This window comes from Oreochromis aureus, linkage group 14 (assembly GCF_013358895.1).
Source record: "Oreochromis aureus strain Israel breed Guangdong linkage group 14, ZZ_aureus, whole genome shotgun sequence".
In the NCBI taxonomy this organism is placed as follows: Eukaryota; Metazoa; Chordata; class Actinopteri; order Cichliformes; family Cichlidae; genus Oreochromis; species Oreochromis aureus.
The window spans coordinates 29,415,104-29,436,688 of record NC_052955.1 but is presented as its reverse complement, the minus strand read 5'-3'; the positions used below and the strand labels follow the sequence as shown (position 1 = coordinate 29,436,688).

The following is a 21,585-nucleotide window of genomic DNA, read 5'->3' as shown; positions in this document are numbered from 1 at the left end:
TGTCACTATCATTGCTGTTACCATTCTGAGCACAGAGCCATGAGGCAGCCTTCATAGCCAGAAGCTCCCACTCGTCCTTTGCATCCATCTTGAAACCATGAAGCCAGATCAGAGCCAGAATGGTGGCCCACACTTCACTGCTGGCCTAATTCACCAAATCCAAGACAATAAAATAAAACAGACAGAACACACATTTTACTTTCTACAAGCAGTAATATTAGATATGTTTGTGTACTTCTTTGTCACACGGGGGTCACCAAGGTGGGCAGCTCTGCATATTTGATTTGGCAGATTATTACACTGGATGCTCTTCCTGATGTAATCCCAAACTGTGATATCATAAATGCTCTAAAATAATGTGCTGACATATTTTTTACAAGAACTGATGAGGAAAATAATTTCTGCTGTGTGGTTTCTGGATAATATCAGACGCTGGTGCAGCTCAGTGGGAGGTTAGGAGTGTGATTACCACCAGTGTTTTAGCTTCTGATATGCAGATGTTTATTCTCAGGCTGTGAGGCAGGCCTACATTTACTTTGACTTCAGTGTCCTTGTTTTATGGTGTGTTTTTAATTACATCATGTGGTTTAGTTCAAAATATAGAATAAAATCTGTTTTACAATATCTCACATCATCATTTTGTGTTAATATTTAAATTGACAGCAGCCCACCTTTTCAGGCTTTGACTTTTCCACCTCCTCGTTGGTCTTTCCCAGCGCAGCAGCCAGAGCTGGATCAAGCAGCCAGCAGCCAGACGCCTCCTGCAGGGAGACTAACTGCAGCAAAGGGTCTCTGGGTGGCTGCTCAGGCACAGCAGCTGGAAAATCAAAGATGAAACAAAAACAAAACCTGATTATGGTGCTAGATAAACTGGCAGCATCACACATTAGTTACTGTGGTTTTAATGAATACCATCTGAAGGCAATCAAACTGATGAAATGAAAGGTTGAAACGATGTAAAGTATGTGTTTCACATGTTTTAAAGAAAAAATATATGGCCAATGTATTAAATTAATTTAATCTGATTTATTAGAATATAAAACTAAAACTTTATTCAGTGAGAAAAAACTGGATCTCATTATCAAAGCAACTGAACTAAACATTGTTATACAGTCACTTCCACTTAGCTTTAAATTTCCTTCATATCTACCAAGACAATGCGTGCTTCTTTTATTTTCTTATTATATTCTAACCCAGCAAATTATAACTGATGGTGTTACACACAATAAGAAAAAAAGAATTTCCATCAGTTGACCTTTTGAAAAAACACACCTGCTAATTAAAACTAAATACATGCTCTCATTTTGTTTTTTACTTACATTTTCTTGACTGGTTTTCTTCTTCCATCATCGGGAATCCATCTGAATTGGTAAAGACACACACACACACACACACACACACAAATGTCTTTGAGGTAATTACAGAGAATTCCTTAGCAATAGTATCTGAATGCATAGTTTTCTCAAAAACAGTCATATTCCAAGAAAAAAAATCATAACCTTTTCACTTCCTGATTTCTTACAATGTTAAAACAGTGCACTGCTGTGCTGCTCTGCCCTTAGCATACACACTCCATGATAATATTCTTTTGGCTGTCAGAGGCACAAAGATTCCCCTGACATACATGTTGCTATGGACCACCATACCAGCTCATGTAATAGCTCACATCATTTCCTCTGTGTTTAACAGTCTGTGTATTCACAGAAACGGCCAAATTAAAAGTACAAAATATCACATTCATGAAAGCTGGTTTGGCTGTATTTACTCTTTTTATTGCTTGTTTGCTGCTCTAACTGCATATGTAATGAAAATGACAATTACTTTTGAGGACTTACATGTGCATGTTCAGTCCACACACTAAACCACACCTAAAACTATTATCCGAATGTGTACATCCTAACCTGAATAAATACTGAGTTTAAGTTCAGCCAACAAATCAGATTTCAATTTTGACCTTCAAAAACCTTTCTGAGCGTACAAATCTGTAAAACTACATGTAACATCTCTCTCGCTTGTTCGCAAAACCTTACATGTGTGGACGAATCAGCTGATACACACAGAACAAATTGCATGCCCACGTGGGGTTTTGAGACAAATTTAACGCCATCAGCTTCTCACACATCCACAAATGTAAGCTGCGTTCAAATCTTTTTGTAAATACACAGAACAACTTATAACCCCTTTATTAGAAAACATCGATTTACCAAATACATAATTATAATTCATTTAAAGGGTTTTCTTCCCAGAGTGCAATGCAATATGTGTTCAGAATTATTCACATCATCAACATTAATGTTAGCCTGCTGTTATTAGAGAATGGTAAGATCAACATTAGAGTGTTAGTCCATACTATTTATTTTTATTATTCTATTTTTTTTTAAGAAAATGAAATGTCCACTTTATTTGAAAAAACAAACAAAAACAAATCCGCAGGTCTACAAGGCCAGATGTTCTTTTGGATCATATCGTACACATTTGCAACACTTTGAAACATATTTCTCTCCATACATATGTTACTTATACACATACATGTATGGAGGTCAACAATATGTGATGACTACTGTATGAATACAAATGCCTATATATTTGTTTAACTTTCACAAAGGGTTTTGCTTACTCCTGTTATGTACAACTCCTCCAAAGCTATGTCCTACATCACGATGTTAAAATCATAAAAGAATGGATGGCACGAGATGAAGACAGTACATATGAACTATTCAAATTCATCGTGTTATATAAAACAAAATATCATTCTCGACCACCCTACATCTCCCATTTAGACCTTAGGACTTCCAGGCCATAGTTGGCACAGATGTTTCTGTATGGTACGCTGACCACTTGGTTATGGCAGTCCATGTATGCCCTGCCTGTTAGCATCTTGCTGGGTGTGCTGGATTGTCTCGGGGGCATCTTTACACAGCCTGCACCTGGGGTCATGCCTGGTGTGATATGTGTGAAATTCCTCTGTCATTGCTGAATATCCCGGTGGTGTGGATCAGTGAATTGATGTCTCGTTCACTCTTGGCCTACAGCTTGATGTCATCCATGCACAGGAGGTGGCTGACGATTGCTCCATTCTGTAGTCGGTATCTGTAGCCAGTTTTGTCAATGATCTCACTGAGGGGGTTCAGGCCTAAGCAGACCAGCAGTGGGGACAGCACATCCATCTCCGTGGTCGATCCCGCACCTGATGGTGACTTGTGCTTTTGGCTTGAAGTTAGCCTCTAGTGTTGTTTGCCACATCCACATAGAGTTCCCGATGAAGGCTCTTAGGGTCCTGTTGATCTTGTACAGTTCTAGGCATTCCAGGATCTGAGTGTGGGGCTTGGTCAGCCGAGTCTTGCAGTCTCTATCAGTAGGTGGTGTTTTGTGCCTCTGGTATTCATGCCAATTCCCTTTTGTGCCCCGCTTATGTATTGAGACATGTGCTTATTCATCTTAGCCGCTATGATGCCTGAACAGGAGCTTCCATGTGGTACTGATGCAGGTTATGTCCAATAGTTGGATGGGACCGGTCCCTTCTACAAACAGCTACACATTTACATAGATGTACAGATGTGTCATTTAGGTTTTACTTACCTGTTTCAGTGTCCTCATACATCACCATGGAGGCATACACTATAATGTAAAAAATAGAGTCAGTACATTTGATAAGAATTTGTTAAAGAAGACTAAATTACTGATTTGTTGATATACAAATACAAAACAAATAGTATAAAAGTATTTAAATGTATATCACTGTCACTTTTCTAATTAGAATTTTGATTTTTTGTAACAAATATTTTAAAGTCAATGTCATTTTTTGCTTTTGGTTCGTCTGAACCTCACTCAGATATTCTGCTCTGAAATTTATTGTTGTACCCTGTTTATTGGTAAATGGCCTGTATTTGTATAGCGCTTTACTCAGTCCCTAAGGACCCCAAAGCGCTTCACACTACATTCAGTCATTCACCCATTCACACACACATTCACACACTGGTGACGGCAAGCTACATTGTAGCCACAGCTGCCCTGGGGCGCACTGACAGAGGCGAGGAAAAATAAAAACTGGCATTACTACAACCTCCATCTTTAAAATTTATAAATCAACCTTAAACAGGCTGAGGTTATCAGGTATCACTCTGAAATTTATTGTTGTACCCCGTTTATTCACATTCATCTGTCTTTATCTTTAAGGAAAGCAAATAACCATGACAACAACAGATTAATATTTCATCTTAACATGTAATGTCTCCATATCATACTAAATTTCTTGCTTCCGAGAGTCTTACAGCAGGTTAGAATATTATCACAATATTTAAACTGTATTTAAATCTACATATTGATAAACATCACCTATATTTAATCATTCAAGTTTGGACACATTGACTCTTTAAAGGGTCTTTTTCATTGTTTTTACTCTTTTGTGCAGTGGACAAGAAAACCTCTTAATTGAAGGAGCGACATGTACAGATACGACCTTCTCTAAGTTTTAATAGGATCACATATTTATTATATTCTATTTCTAATTATTTACTAATTAAAAAAGGAATTGCAGCTAGATTATGATGCTGATATGAAAATGTTGGGAAAATTATTTCGTTTGATGTTTCGATCAGTAAGTTCATCCTGACTTGAAACTTATCATAAATGGTAGTATAACTAAAAGCTTGTACATCTTTAGTTACTCACTAAGGATACAGACAATTACAACAACTAAGAAAAGAAGTACTGCAGTAACTGTCCAGTGAATGTTTGACATTTAAGATTTAAAATAAGTCCAAATACAAATATGTTGGATTCTTCTTTTTTTTTTCAGAAATGCACATGTGTGTAGATGTGTGTTGTCATTCAGCCTCTACTTACTTATAGCCTTACGACCTATGTAAAAAAAAATAAAAATTAAAAAATTAAAATCAGATTTAAAGTTTACACAAGGGTGAACTTATTAGAGAAAAATAAAAACTGGCATTGCCACAACCTCCATCTTTAAAGTTTCTTAATCAACCTTAAACAGGCTGAGGTTGTCAGGTACAATTCTCCACTTTGGGACGCAGCCCATTACAAAGGCTATCACAGCAAGTACTGCAGCTATTTGCATATTTCAAGTTAGTTCAAATGAAAATATGTGTTGGTCTCTTCCTTTTAATTTTCAGAAATGCATAGGTGTGTAGATGTATATTATTTCTCAGCTTTTATTTACTACAGTTAGATGGAGCATCAAAATTCACTATGCAAAAAAAAATAAAAATAAAATTCAGGTTGAACATTTACGACAGGCTGAACATATTAGAGAAAAATAAGAACACCACAACCACCATCTTTAACATTCATAAATAAACCTTAAACAGGTTGAGGTTATCAGGTAAAAGTCTTCACTTTGGGACACAGCCCATTACAAAGGCCTTCAAAACCAATACTGCAGCAACTGCAGTGAATGTTTGACATTTAACATTTCAAATAAGTTCAAGTACAAATGTGTTGGTTTGTTTGTTTTTATTTTTAGAAATGCACATGTGTGTAGATGTGTGTTGTCATTAAGCCTCTACTTACGTGGAGCATCCATATGAACTTTGTAAAAAAAGAAAAAAGAAAAAAGAAAAATCAGGATTAAAGTTTACAACAGGGTGAACATATTAGAGAAAAATAAAAATTGGCATTACCACAACCTCCATCTTTAAAATGTATTAATCAACCTTAAATAGGCTGAGGTTATCAGGTAAAAGTCTTCACTTTGGGACACAGCCCATTCAGGGGCGGATCTAGAGAAATTTTCTTAGGGTGGCAAAGAAATCAAATGAGGTGGCAAAATCAAAGCCTTTTTTTCCAAACACATATGCAGGTGGTTACATATGGTTAAAATGATTCCTGAATGAAACCTTCAGTCACTTTATAGCAACATGGAAGACGACAACAGACAGTGCCTCGAACTTTATTAAAGCATTCAGTGTGTTTGGTGAACAAAGTCAGCCTGAGGAGTCAGAGTCAGATCAAGACTCTTCTGAAGAGACCAAAGCAGACTACCTGGACACATTCGCCATCCTGGAGCAAGATAGCGGTCTTGAGTACCAACTTCCACCATATCAAAGGTGTGCATGCCACCTATTAAATTTAGTTGCCACAACAGATGCTGCCAAGGCATTAGAGATGAATGATGCATACAAACGGCTATCACGAGCAGCCTTTGAGAAATGCCAAACAATCTGGAATAAGTCAGGTCGGTCCTACATGGCAGCAGAAATTGTGGAAAGTGAATGCAAGTTCCAGCTCATTCGGCCAAAGCAAACTCGATGGAACTCAACATACATAGCTCTGGAGATCATAAATCAGAAGAAAAGGATGCTATCAGATTTTTTGTGAAGAATTCAAAGTGAAAATGTGAGTTTTATTTCTTATTTCTAAAATGTGACATAAATGACACAGGTGGAAAACAATGCTGGAGCTACCTCGCTTATTTGTTTTTCAAACCTTTTTTTGAATTTTTAAAATGCATGTCCATACTTGGCTTCTTCCAGTGATCTTCCAGCTGAAAGCTGAACTCAGCAGACTGGAGACCACCAAAATGTGTCTCCCACTCATCAGAGCCATTCAGGATGGTGTCCAAAAGCGCTTTGGTGGGATGATGGAAGACCCTGAACCGATTGCTGCTGCAATCCTTCTCCTGAAGTTAAAGTCCACCTGGACTGAGAGGCCTGATATCATAGAAACAGGTCTGATTTCATAATTTAATATCATGCCGTAATCAGTTGTTTCTTATGAATTTCAATAATTAATTAACTAAATTAACTATTAATTAAATAAAGTACAATAACATGCACCTTTCTAAACAAATTGTAGTTTTTGTAATTCATGCACTATAATAAACTCTTGTTGCCTCATTTATCCAAAAATAAATATCAGAAATATTTAATGTGTTGTGTATTTGTCATTCAACAGGTCTGATTTATCTGAGACAACGCCTTGACCAGATGGCAGAGGCTGGGGTGGAGCAAGTCAAGCAACACTCATCAGATGAAGAAGACTTCTTCTTTTCAATGAAGTCCAAAAGGCCACAAGGTATATGGGTACCTTGCGTGTATCTCAGGCAAGATGGATCTGCTGAATTCATTTCCACACATCAAAAAACTGCCTGCGAGCGTCTCTTTAACTGTGCTGAACTACTGTTCACTGTAAAGCGAGCAAGGATGAACTCTACTAACTTTGAAAATCAACTGCTCCTCAAAATTAACAGGAGGTTCAGAGAGTAACACTCTAGGATGGACACAAAGGAACTTTAATTTAGAGGTACAGTAGGGCAGAGCCAAGTTTAAAAAATTAAAAAACATTTTTATAGCAGCTACCGTACAGTTCAGTTCAGTACTTGTTCTCTTACTTGACAGTTTAGAATAAACTCATGTAAAAGAATTATATGGTTTTGTATTGAAAACACTGTGATACCTGACAGTTTGGTTGGTTGGTACTATTGCAGTTTAAATGCCACTGCACTTTAATTTGTAAAGCTTTTCTTTTAATTAAAAAACAACTACTTTGACATTTATACCACATTGTCTGTTTTGCACTACTCAGAAGAGGCTGTCCTCCTGCTCACAAAAAAGTAACTATGTAACTTTGTACATTTTAAATTAGCTACTCTGAAACGAACTGGGGGGCTCTGTCTGAGGTAATGTCCACGGGGGTGCCGAAACGCACAAACCAAGATTACAAAAACCCTTGCTGCTGTAGTGGACACCAGGGGGACTGCCTCCGGCCACCAGGTGGTGCGGTCAGCAATAGTCAAAAGGTACGTAAAACCTTGTGACTGCGGCAGGGAACCCACCATATCAACATGCACATTATCCAAACATTCGCTGGACATGAAGAACTGCTCCAGGGGTGCCTTGGTGTGTTTATGAACCTTCACGTACTAGCATAGAATGCATTTCTTCACCAATTTGCGAAGGCCTGGCCAAGCAAACTTAGAGCTGACCAGTTTATCAGAGGCACAGACCCCTGGATGAGAGAGAGCATGTAATGAGTTAAACCCCCATGAAACAGGAACTGTTGGGTGAGGGCGGCCGGTGGAAACGTCACATACCAGGAGAGGACCACCGTACTGCACGGTCTGTCCTCCAGCATGAGGCCCATCTGCACAGATTCAAGCGCGAGGATGTCTGGGTCACCGGTCTGAACGGCAGCCATGGCGGAGTAGTCCATGCCGACAAACATGGGAGAAACCAGTGCACGGGACAAACAGTCAGTTTGGACTTACCAGCCACGTGCTGAATGTCCGTGGTAAACTAAGAAATGGCTGCAAACTGGCACTGCTTGCGCGCACTCCATGGGTCAGAAACTTTGGACAAGGGTTTGTGGTCCACAGGGTTTGTGGTCCACAAGGACATGCCACTTCTCTGTGGCATGTCTTTGGAATAGTCTCCCCTTAAATATTAGATCTTCACAAAGACTTGATCAATTTAAATCGCTACTTAAGACACATTTTTATGCCCTGGCTTTTAACACACTATGACCCAAGCATCTTGGTCTTATTTTAATAGTCCTAGTTATTGTTTTAAATTGTTATTATTGTTTTACATTGTCTCTTTTGTAAAACAATTGCATTTGTCATGACACAATATATTCAGTTTTAGCATTTATATTCACTGTTAACTGTAACTACGCTCAAAGTGCTATTTTAATAAACAGCACTGTCATTTGCCACCCCATGCCACCAGGGGCGGATCTAGAAGGGTGGCATGGGGTGGCAACTGCCACCCTAAAATGATCCCTTGCCACCCCAAGTGCCACCCCAGTTTTGCATATGACAGTGTTGTTTATTAAAGTAAGATAGCATTAACAGTTTGAGCGTAGTTACAGTCAACAGTGAATATAAATGCTAAAACTGAAGATATTGCATAGTGTCCCCCCCCTGCACCATTAACAAATGGTTCAGCCCATAGCAGGACCGGCTTTTTTCTTGTTTTCAGTAGCAAGCGATGTTTATGATTGTGCCAGAGCACATTTTGAACAGCACTATGGGAATTTCGGATTTTACACAGGTGGTTGGATGTTACACTCTGGAAATGGAAGGAAGGTGAGTGTTATTAACCCTCTGTGGTCCACGCACACGCTGCACCTCCAAATCACATGACTGATTTAAGCTGACACAGCAACAAGCTGCAGCCACGCTGAATCTCTATTTCAGCCCACATTGAAAGTTCGGACTTCAAAGTTTTTAAATTTTAATTACAGGCCAGTAAATCCAGAGTTATGATAATATATATAAGCCACGCTTTTTTCTAAATACTGTCGTCACGTTTTTTATGTGTGTGTGTATTTTAAGCGTTTTCTAAGGACAGCGCGAAAACAGTAAAGAAAGGAAAAGAAGCCACCTCTTTCCTATCGGTGGCAAAATGTAACATGTCAACCAATTTAAAAAAAAGTCAACACGTGAGATTTGGTTGTTTAGGGAGAGGGGAGAGTTTTTAGAGTGACGGTAACGGCAGCGAGACAGAGCGAGCGAGTGAGAGACAGAGAGAGAGAGTGAGCGAGAGAGTTTTTAGATGTGGGAGATTTGTGACGTTTAGTGTGGAGTGTATACTTAGTGTGTTGTGTTGTCTTGTGTAGTCGTTTTGTTTTGTGTGTCAGTGAGGGCACTAATGAATGTCACTAAGGCACATTTGCAATGTAAACACTGTCACTAAGTAGAAAACCAGCGGAGTGATACACCTCCTCTTGTCAGGCCTGCAGGTTTGTCCCTGTGCTGTTCTGTCTTTTGGTGGAAAAACTTTTTTTTTACTGGCACACATCATTTGTGGGGCATCTTATTGCGAAACCTGATTGTTCTCTCATTTTAGTTTTAGTAATATTTTGAAATGGTTGTACAAAATGAAAGAAACGGCAGGTGTATTGGCTGCATTTTTAGATAAATAGTTGTATATGTTTACAAAATGTACAATTTATATTTGCATTTCAAGTTATAAAAATTTACTCAACATGTCTGTTTTTTTTTTTTTACAGTAAAAAAAAACACTACTAGGATTTTAAGTTCTTTGTGTGATTTCAGATCAGTAATACTAATGCAGTATGTCAGTGAAAAAAACAACTAAATTCAGTTGAGCTGAAAAGAATGATACCAAACAAGGCAAGGGGGAAAAAATAAAATGACACAATTTGAGCATGAAATACAAACGTAAACTCAAAATTAGTCAAAAATGTCCGGTTGTATTTCAGACCTCAGAGATCCAACAAATCATGAAAAATTAGGTTTAAATTTTTGTTCATGACAGTGCAGATTTCTGACATTTTGTGTAATTTAAGCATCTAACAACGTGATTGATTTCTAACAAAAACAGTGAAACTTAAGTTAGACGTGTGTTTGTAAATGAACCGCCCCATGTTGTGTACCTTTCTGGGTTTTATACTTATTGGGCTACATATTTATTTATTATACAGGCTATACAGTACATAAGATCAAAACTCACATGTTTTATGTAACTAAAGTGTGTAATTATGTGGGCTACAGACAATAATTAAGTTATAGACTATATTTATATGAAAAACGTGTATACTTACTGCATTTGAATCATTTTAACCATATGTAACCACCTGCATATGTGTTTGAAAAAAAAGCCTTGATTTTGCCACCCCATTTGATTTCTTTGCCACCCTCTTGCCACCCTAAAAAAATTTCTCTAGAGCCGCCCCTGCATGCCACCCTTCTAGATCTGCCCCTGAGCCCATTACAAAGGCTATCAAAGCAAATACTTCACCTATTTGCATGCAGTATTGCACATTTAACATTTCAAAAAAGTTAAAAAGAAATGTTTTTATTTGTTTGTATTTTTTAATGCACAGATGTGTGATGTACTGTCATCCAGCTTTTATTTACCTGAGAGACATCCCAACTCTCTTCTCTCTCCTATAAACACCGAAGAAAAAACAAAGATCCAGAAATTTTTACTTTTTAACATTCATAGCCTGATATGCAAATATAACACATTTATACATCGTTTGTATTTATACATCATGCTCAAAACTCTAGTTTATATAACTAGTGTTTATTTTTTGTCAGGTTAGATTTTGTGTTACTATGTGGCCATTATGCATCAAGCACTGTCTGCCACAAAACCCCTCAGCCTCAGTTTAAGTTAACATACCCCCCACTAAGGATTAGCTAGCAAAAATAAGTAACTAAATAAACTAGTAAAATAATAGAATTCTAATATTAATGCAGTGCCTCACAGGTAGTTAGTATTAGGTAAGTAGTATTTAAATTGTAAAAGATATTCACCTATATTCTGAAATGTAAACACCCATGAAGGGTTAGTAGTAGTAGTTAAAGTGTAAAATATGTTCACTAATATTCCAAATATAATAACAGCAACATTTCGGCTTGCTTACTCAGGATACAGCCCATTATAATGACTATCAAAGCAAGTACTACTGCAACTGTACACACAGTATTTACTATATAACATTTTGAACAAGTTAAAACAGAAATGTGTTTCTATTTTTTTAGAAAAGCATTGATGTGCAGATGTGTGTTATACTGATATTCAGCTTCTACTTACTCTTATATCGTCCTGAACTCCCTAAAATTCTGAAAGCACCTAGGATGTAAAAAAAAAAAACCAGATGTGGGCCAGGTCTGGCAATGATGACACTATTTATGTTCCTATGTTCCTATTTTAGTTAGAAGACCCAAATGCCATGTTGCAATACTATACTGCTATGGTGGCCAACGTTTCAAATGCAGATTTGACAGGTTTGTGAGTGTACACTTTATCCAAAAGCTGGTGACGGTTTACTCATCTTTGCCACTGATCGGCTGTAGCTCAGGAGGCAGAGCAGGTCACCTACTGATCGGAAGGTTAGTGGTTTGCTCCCTGGCTCCTCCAGTCTGCATGTCAAGAGTGTGAATGTGTATGAAAGTAGTTAGGAAGCACTCAGTTTAGAGAAAGTGTGTGAATGTGACATGTTGTATAGAGCACTTCGTGTAATCTGGGAGAGTAGAAAAGTGCTATATAAGAATCAGTCCATTCATTGTGTGAACAGAGTTTCGTCATGCTACTTTTGCACTATTATGTTCCGGTACATGTTGTTATTACATGGCTTGATTAAGGTACACTTTGGCTGACATCTGGGGCCAGAGCTGAAACTGTTCTGGGCCAGCACAAGGCCAGCAGTGTGTCTGCAACTGGCCCGTGGCTGCACACAACTTACACATGACCCACATACCGCAAAGAATGACGGCCCTTTGGTGGCCCAGCAACTGTGCAGTGAATGTTTGACATTTAACATTTCAAATAAGTTCAAGTACAGTCCCCTGGAGATCCTGGGGATGCTCCCTTGCATGTTAGGAAAAAAAGGTCCAGAAATTTTTACTTTTTAACATTCATAGCCTGATATGCAAATAAACACAAATACACAAACACAAATATACAAACACTGTTTAAAATATATACAATGTTTATCTGCTCAGTCTGGTTGTTCCATTTTCATGTCATAATGTTCCTGACATGTCTGCCACTAAAGTTTCCTCACCTGCATCCTGTTCTCTGATTGGTCCCTACTGTATTTATACATCATGCTTAAACTCTAGTTTATACAATTAGTCATTTCTAACGTGACCATTATGCATCAAGCACTGTTTCTATTTTTTAGAAATGCATTGATGTGCAGATGTGTTTTATACTGATATTCATCTTCTACTTACTCATATGTCGTCCTGAACTCTTTAATATTGGGAAAGTACCTAGGATGTAAAAGAAACGGATCAAAATATTTAATAAGAATCTGTTAAAGGGAAGTAAACATATAAGACAAACACTGCAGTATTTAAAATGTGTAATGTGTAAAATGTGATATGATTTTTGCTACTGAATCTCACGTTTTGCTTTAACCAACTTTTCTTTGTATTTGTTACGACTAGATCCTGTGAACTGACTCTGATAGTCTGCTCTTCAATTTATCATTGTGCTCTTTTCATTCAATTCAATTTTATTTATATAGCACCAAATCACAACAAAAGTCGCCTCAAGGTGCTTTATATTGTACAGTAGATACAGAGAAAAACCCAACAATCATATGATCCCCTATGAGCAAGCACTTTGGAGACAGTGGTAAGGAAAAACTCCCTTTTAACAGGAAGAAACCAGGCTCAGGGAGGGGCAGCCATCTGCTCCGACCGGTTGGGGTGAGAGAAGGAAAAAAGGATAAAGACATGCTGGACATTCAAGATCAGCTATCTTCATCTTCAAACTGTGGCTGACAGAGTTTACTTTTTTATTTTGAAATAAACTCACAGGGTGTTGGAATATTTCTGCGCACAAGAGGTCCTTGAATCACTTCGCTGTTGTCTTTGTTGACAGCAATAAAGGCAGTGAACGAACTGCTCACTCCTGATTGGACACTGAGCTGCACCACCTTCTCCTTCACTCCTCCATCTTGCTGTCCTCTACGATCTCTCTCCTCCATCTCCAGGGAACGAATCAGATTGCGAGCACCCAACCTGTGAAGTGTTAGTCTGCACGCAAGAAGGAAAACATTACAGAGTTGTCATGTCATACGTAATATTGCCAAAAGCTTATTATGCTTAATACTGATCAGAATATAATCAGGTACATTAAATAAGTATGTTAAAGTTGAACTCATATAGTGTGTGTGTGTGTGTGTGTGTGTGTATGTGTGTGTGTGTGTGTGTGTGTGTGTGTGTGTACTTAAGGAAGATAGGAGGGAGTGAGAGACACTGAGCAGCCAGTAATCTCGAAGAATGTCTGACGTCAATTAATGATTTAATGACAAAAACACAGTTTTAAAGAGAAAAGAAGATTTTTACAATGAATTTTAATGTGAGAATGTGTTACAAAGAAATCTACCTGAAATAGAGAACAACATAAACTAGATGAAACACTTCTCTGTGAATCGCTACCTTTTTATGGTGAAGGGGTTTGTGTGTCCCAGGCATCCCAGGGACTATGTTGTCGGAGGTTAGGCTCTCCGATGGCAAATTGGTTCTGGGTGAGGGACCAGACAAGGAGCAATTCAAAAGACCCCTCTGAGTGAAAGAAATAGGGAACAGTTCACCCTCCTGAGCTAGAGTTACTGGGGTCCCACCTGGGAGCCAAGCAAGGGGAGGGTGCCCAAGGGTGAGTGCCTGGTGGCCTGGTCTAAGCCCATGGGGGTCGACTGGGCACAGCCCGAAGAAGGGATATGGGTCCCACCCCCCTGTACTCAAACAACAGAACACCATGGTCTTGATTTACCGTACGATCTACATCTCTACCCTCATATATGGTCATGAGCTGTGGGTAGTGACCAAAAGAATGAGATCACGGATGCAAGAAGTGGAAATGAGCTTTCTCTGAAGGGTGACTCGTCTCTCCCTTGGAGATAGGGTGAGGAGCTCAGCCATCTAGGAAGGGCTCAGAGTAGAGTCACTCCTCCACATCAAAAAGGAGCCAGTTGAGGTGGTTCAGGCATCTGACTAGGATGCATCCTGAGCATATTCTAGGTGAGGTGTTCCAGGCATGTCACACTGGTAGGAGGCCCCCCGGGGCACACCCAGGACACATTGCAGAGTGGTCTGCTTCTCCCCACCCCAGGGAAAAGGGTATCACCACCTGGGTCTGGGTGCAGTTTCCCCCTCCTGGGGCAAGGGTACCTAGAGTACGCTTGGAGAGTGTGATTGTGTGTATAGTGTCTCTCTATGTCTGTCTCCACGTTGGGTGAGTGTTGAGTAATTGCACATGAGAGCATGAGGGTGGGAATGGATGTTCGTATCTGTGTGTGCCTGTATGTCTGTGTCTATATGTCAGGTTGGGTATCAGACGCCACCTCTCTGGGGACATCTCGGGTCCTCCAAGGTATATAGGCCTATCTCCCCCCACTACTCCCCCTGCCAGTGGCAGACGCCCTCAGACATCGGTGCGTTGGTGGTTCTTTGTGTCCGGGGATGGGCGTCCAGGTACACACCGGCTCACTCCTTGGTGGCTGCTTGTCGGGGCCTGGAGCCTGGGGCTCGCTTGGGGCCGCCGGGGTGGGGTGCCCTCGGCCTCGGCGGCCGGGGCTCGGTCACTCTGGCACAGCTGGCTGCCGGCGGAGCTCCCGGGCACGTCACTGCAACCCCCCCTGGCTTCTGCTCCGCGGCTGCTGAGTGACCCCTCATCTGGGACTCTCCTCAGCTCTTTCTGGGATAATGGTGCGGCTGCCCCTCTGTTGGTCTTCCTTGGTCTCTTGTGTTCTGAGGGCCTCTGGATGTCTGGAGTCTTGATCTCCTCCATACCTGCTTCATGCCCTGGTGGACGGGGCTGTGGCCCCCCACACCGTCTAACAGATCATTACATGAAGGAACCTTTTAAAAACAAGCGCGCTCATGCTCACAGGTGTACACACGGGTGCTCACACACACAAACTACACCCTTTTTGGCTCCTACCTCAAAGCACACTGTGCGCTGTCAATCTTGACTGCTGCACAATAATGTTTAATATTTAGTATTTACTGTTATATTCCTATAGATCATCATGATGTTGTTTATTCGATTGGCGTATGATTCTCGCTTCGGGTGCGAGAGGTCCCGGGTTCAAATCCCGGATGAGCCCTCATCCCAGGGACCAGTAGGGAGTTTTGTTTGTTATTTTTGGCACTGCTCACTGCTGAAGAAAATAAATGGCTGCTTAGCACTTTAAAAAGATATTGTTGTTTGTGTTCTTGCTTGGGTGGTGTGTGAGTGGGCCAACTTCTTGTTGCGTTCAATACTCGCCTAGACTAAGAACGTAACATAAATGGGGGCTCGTCCATCCTTTTTTTTTTATTCGTCGGGTTGGCTTGGTTTGTGGGCTCTTTTGTGCTTTGTTCTTTATTCGTTGCCGTTGTCGCTGGTGGGTTACCTGTGTTCTGGGTTTGTTCGTCTGTCTTCGCTGGAGGGTCCAAGAGGCCTGTCCAGCCTTCATTCGTCTCCGCTGGAGGGTCCGAGGGGCCGCTTCAGCCATTCGTCTCCGCTGGAGGGTCCGAGGGACTGCTTCGGCCATTCGTCTCCACTGGGGGTTCTGAGAGACCGCTTCAGCCTTCCGTCTTCGCTGGAGGGTCCGAGGGGCCTGTCCAGCCTTTGTTCGTCTCCGCTGGAGGGTCCGAGGGGCCTGTCCAGCCTTTGTTCGTCTTCGCTGGAGGGTCCGAGGGACCTGTCCAGCCTTCGTTCGTCTCCGCTGGAGGGTCCGGGGGACCGCTTCAGCCTGTCCGGCCTTCATTCGTCTCCGCTGGAGGGTCCGAGGGGCCTGTCCAGCCTTCATTCGTCTCCGCTGGAGGGTCCAAGGGGCCTGTCCAGCCTTCATTCATCTCCGCTGGAGGGTCCGAGGGACCGCTTCAGCCTTCCGTTTCAGCTGGAGGGTCCAAGTGGCCTGTCCAGCCTTCATTCGTCTCCGCTGGAGGGTCCGAGGGGCCTGTCCAGCCTTCATTCGTCTCCGCTGGGGGGTCCAAGGGGCCTGTCCAGCCTTCATTCGTCTCCGCTGGAGGGTCCGAGGGACCGCTTCAGCCTTCCGTTTCAGCTGGAGGGTCCAAGGGGCCTGTCCAGCCTTCATTCGTCTCCGCTGGAGGGTCCAAGGGGCCTGTTCAGCCTTCATTCGTCTCCGCTGGAGGGTCCGAGGGACCGCTTCAGCCTTCCGTTTCAGCTGGAGGGTCCAAGGGGCCTGTCCAGCCTTCGTCCGTCTTCGCTGGAGGGTCCGAGGGGCCGCTTCAGCCATTCATCTTCGCTGGAGGGTCTGAGGGACCGCTTCAGCCATTCGTCTTCGCTGGAGGAGCAGTGGCACTGCTCACTGCTGAAGAAAATAAATGGCTGCTTAGCACTTTAAAAAGATATTGTTGTTTGTGTTCTTGCTTGGGTGGTGTGTGAGTGGCCCAACTTCTTGTTGCGTTCAATACTCGCCTAGACTAAGAACGTAACACTCTCGTTTTCTTCTGCTTGTTTTCTTTTTTCTTTCCCAACAGGTGATCCGGGTGATTGATATATGTAATTTTTGTCTGCTTATTTTGTTGGTTTTTGTTTTTTGCCCTTTATCCCCATCCCTCTTCTCCGCTGTTCTTCTTTCCCTCTTTCTTTCTCCCTTTTCTTTTCCTCATTCAAGTCTGTCCCGTATCTAGCAAGTGAAAATAAACAATAAAAGGTGAATCAAATAGACCATTACGGCAAGGCTGGGATGGTCCATTTGGTAAAGTAAATCCGTTGGGCATCTTCCTTTGCCTTTAGACAATAATTCTGATGGCAAAAGAGCCAAACGGGACAGGCAAAAAAAAAAAAAAAAAAAAAAAAAAGGACACACTGCACAGCTGGCCTGGGAACGCCTTGGTGTTTTCCTTTACAAGCCTAAGGAGATGGGCAGGAGAGCAAGGTCTGGGTTGTCTGCTTAGGCTGCTGACCCCACCACCTGGGGCTGGATAAGCCAGGGAGGCATGGATGGATGGATGGTGAAATAATTATATCCATATTTGACTGAATTTTCAAATGTGATGGAAGTTTCCATGTTAAAGAATAAAACAGAAAAGAAGAAAATGTATTCTAATGGTATTGTTTTAGATCTGATCCTTAAATAGTTTAAACAAGATTGCTACAGGCCTCCAAACCTCATGTGGTCTTCGCATTAGCTCAAGAACAGGACAGAAAGAGCTTCAAGCACTAGGTCTCCATGGCTGAGCAGCTGCATCCGAGCCTTTCAATACCAAGGTCAAAGCAGAGAGTGTGAAAAGGAGTGTTCTCTGATGGAGATGTCTAGATTTGGGGGTTGTCAGGAGATTGGTATTTGTATGACTGCTTTGTGCTAAGTCCAAGGTTTGGTGGCGGGAGGATTATAATGCAGGGTTGTTTTTCAGGAGTTGGGGTTGTCCCTTAGTTCCAGTGAAAGGAACTCTTAATGCTTCAGCATATCAAGAAACTTTAGACAGTTTCATGCTCTCAACTTTGCAAGAACAGTTTGGGCCCCTTCCTGTTCTAGCATGACTGCACACCAGTGCACAAAGCAAGTTAGTGAGTCTGATGAGGAAGAACTGGTCTGGCCAGCATAGAGTCCTGAACTCAACCTGATCAATGACCAACCTCACAAATGTCCTTTTGAAAGAATGATCAAAACTTCCTAAATTATCTGTGTATCTGAGCCTCAGTCTCAGTCTCACTTTGCTGTTTTGTTGTGGGAATGGAGTCTCTGCCTTTGAGTCAGACAAGTAACTGCAGCTAAAAAGTCAACACTGTCACCTTAATTTGATCATAACAAGTGTAGAAAAGCTCAGACTGCAGCGTAGAGGTTGCTGAAACCTACAATAAGCTGGAAGTGAGTCAAACATTGATTGTTTGATTATTAACAATATTGTATGCAATTGTTGAGGACCACTGACTCACGGGGTTAAAGTCTACTCATTGTGAAAGAATTTCTGCAAGTAAACAAAGCTTTCACAGTTGTTATGAGAGGTTTACATACACTCATCATGGGAATGAATTTGATGGTATTTCCGGGCTTTTAATGGTTTCTTTGAATTCTTGTTTTTCTAGGGTGGAGTGATCCAAATTAGCTGGTTTATTCACATAGACTGCAATGCTTCTAATCTACAAGGAAATTGTGTAATTCAGTTGTGTTGTGTGCAGGCCTTTGGTCACAACATGTTGAACTCTCTCATTCATCAGCCACTTCGTTGCCTTATTAGTCTGGCACAATTATGAAATCAAATCCAGTGTCCTTCACCAATCTTTTCTGTTACACAAGCATATTTTATATTTTGCAGATGGCCGCCCCTCCCTGAGCCTGGTTCTGCTGGAGATTTCGTCCTGTTAAAAGGTTTTTCTTTTCCTCTGTAGCCTGCTTGCTCATAGGCAGTCATATGATTGTTGGGTTTTTCTCTGTATGTATTATTGTAGAATCTACCTTACAATATAAGGCAACTTGAGGCAGCGGTTGTTGTGATTTGGGGCTGTATAAATAAAATTGAACTGAATTGAAGAAAATACTATTTCCTTTCAAATTTCATGTGGCATTGAGCAAACATGACAAGTCATGCCACAAAAATAATCAGTAGGCTGTCTCTTCAAAATACAACAAATACTAGAGTGTCCAGATGGTCAAATGAAAAAAGAAATTGTAAAAAAAATGTTATTATTTGAAATGGAGTCACTTAGTCTCACAAATTAAAATTATACATATATTCTATTTGAACAGGATAACCTACTGATATTTTTTGTTTTAGCAGTACAACGTAGTACAACAGAGCATTTTTTGAAGAAAATATCTTGAGTAGTATTTAGTATTTGAAGCTAAAATTTCACAGTAGTTGTTATACGTGCCCAAACTTTGTACCAATGAACTTTTGTGAAAATCAGAGATGGTTGAGCAAAAGTCCTGTGTTGATTTCAAACAGAATGACCCATGAGCTGGGTTTGGCTTTACTGACTGTTTGAAGCTAGTAGTTTGTGTAGTACAAGAAAAACTACCCATTAGCTTAAGAAATTCCTGAGCTGTCCATAAATTAACACCAAAGCTGGGTCCGCTCCCTAGACCTCAAAGAAAGGCTGCAGCTTGGCAGAAATCCAACAGAAGGAAACTGAGAGAGTCAGGACAAAGACAAGCTATGAAAGAGAGAAAGCAAGAGAAATGCAGTTTGGTGTATAAACACATGGAGATTGAAGATAAAATGAAGATAAAATGCTCAGTGTATCATGGTAAGCCACCAGCAACCCAGTTGCAGCATACCTAAGGGATGGTTTAGGGTCATCTGATAAAGCCCCAATGGGAAAGTATTAACGAGTAATATTAAAAATAGAGATAGTGTCTGACTCCCAAATGCAAGCTGATGATTCCACAGAAGAGAGGGCTGAAAGCCGAGGGCATTGCTCCCTATTCTACTTTTAAAAACACTAGTAACCACAGGTAAGCCTGCAGTCTGACAGCAAAGTGCTCTACTGGGACTATATGATACTGTCAAATCTTTAGTCTTTGTGATGTAGCCTGATTACTAAAGGAGAATGATAGCAGGTAGAAAGACTTTATATTCAAATATGGATTTAACAGAGAGCCAATGAAGACAAGCCAATATTGACAAAATATAATCTTTGCATTCCTGTTAGTACTCTCACTGCAGTGTGTTGGATTAACTGAAGACTTTTAGGGAGCTTTTACAGCCCTGATAATAATAAATTACAGTAGTCCAGTCTAAAGATAAAAAATGGACTAATTATTTACTAACTAATTTTTCAGCATCACTTTGAAACAGGATGTTTCTAATTTTAGAGATTTTACAGAACTAAATGAAAACAGACCTAAATATTCCATTGACATGTCCAGTAAAGGAGATATCCTGATCAAAAGCAACTCCAGGATTTTTCACAGTGATGCTGGAGTTTAAAGTAAAGCCATCGTGAATTTGGTCAGACACTACTTTTCTAAGTTTTGTAGGGTCGAGTACAATAAAACCTCAATTTAGTCTGAATTTAGAAGCTGGAAATTAAGAGTTCATCCAGGCCTTGACATCTTTAAGACATGACTGTAGTTTAACCAACTGATTTGTGTAACTGGGCTTCATGGAGACATTGTTAATAAAGCAAATAGAAATGTAAAGATTTTTAAAGAGGATCTGGTAAACATACATAACAGTACATTAAACTTCCTGTAAAAACTATATTTTAAAGATTTATAATCCCTTCTTAACTACTTTTTGTTTCTATCAATCACATTGACAGAGGATGGTGACCTGTAGTCCAGCCTGATAACCGGGGTTAAGTCTGTCTTTACTTAACCCCGGTTATCAGTCTGAACGAGTCCTGACAGTATCTTGCACGGATTTCTTTCTGCTGCTGACAGATTTGTCTTTAAAGGTCAGACAGGCTTTGTTTTCTTCTCTAAACAAACACTATGACAGTGTGCAATGTACAGACAAGTCTGTCATTTTTGTACAAAAGCAGGCTCTGAGGACAAAAAATTGTTGTTATCGGCAAGGTACCTGTGTGTGTCAAGCTGTTTATTCTCAGTATATTTTACAAGAAAAGTGTCAGATTATTTCACAATAGTGTTTGGACTTGAATTCAAACAATGCCTCCTTGATTTTGTCAGGCATGTCGTGTGTAGAGGCGAGGAAGAGATGACCCAAACGCTGGACTCACGGTGCAGGATAATGGTATTTTACTGCAGGTAGGCTGGATGAACAGAACGTGAACTGAAATGACTGACTGGGTGACTGAACTAACTGGCTGACTGGACTGGACTGGACTGGACCGGACCGGACCGGCTGGCTGGCTGACTGACTGACTTAACTGACCATACAGGCGGAGAGACGACATCAACATCAATGACACGACAAAGAACTGGAGGAAACTGAGGACTTAAATACACAGACTGATGCGGATTATAATGAGAGACCGGTGAGTACACAACTGAACATAATCTGGCTAACGACATGAGAGCTGATACGGGAAAAACAGGAAGTGAGAACAACATTGATGTGGCAAAATAAACTGAACATGAACAAACTGAAATCACTGGGTCAATGACCCAGGAACCCTGACAGATTTCACACAAACTGCAGACTGAGGTTACTCTGTCATGTCTAATATGTTTGTGATCAGTAATGATATACTATTAGATGTTATGATACCCCTAATC

General features: G+C 40.7%; 1 protein-coding gene across 5 annotated transcripts in view; it reads right to left on the bottom strand.

Moving 5' to 3' along the window:
• The window catches only part of LOC116313237 (von Willebrand factor A domain-containing protein 5A-like), a 45,403-nt gene that overhangs the window by 989 nt on the left and 22,829 nt on the right, over window positions 1–21,585 (bottom strand). The window contains exons 14-23 of one of the 5 annotated variants that reach the window (XM_039598103.1): window positions 13,260–13,480; window positions 12,671–12,709; window positions 11,526–11,564; window positions 10,844–10,873; window positions 5,533–5,550; window positions 4,846–4,860; window positions 3,580–3,618; window positions 1,320–1,361; window positions 672–817; window positions 22–145 (exon numbers count right to left, since the gene is read on the bottom strand). In XM_039598103.1, the coding sequence (XP_039454037.1) occupies window positions 22–145; window positions 672–817; window positions 1,320–1,361; window positions 3,580–3,618; window positions 4,846–4,860; window positions 5,533–5,550; window positions 10,844–10,873; window positions 11,526–11,564; window positions 12,671–12,709; window positions 13,260–13,480 (713 nt within the window). The remainder of the gene's footprint in view (window positions 1–21; window positions 146–671; window positions 818–1,319; window positions 1,362–3,579; window positions 3,619–4,845; window positions 4,861–5,532; window positions 5,551–10,843; window positions 10,874–11,525; window positions 11,565–12,670; window positions 12,710–13,259; window positions 13,481–21,585) is intronic. The other 4 variants (XM_039598104.1, XM_039598105.1, XM_039598106.1 and 1 more) reach the window with 4 other exon arrangements.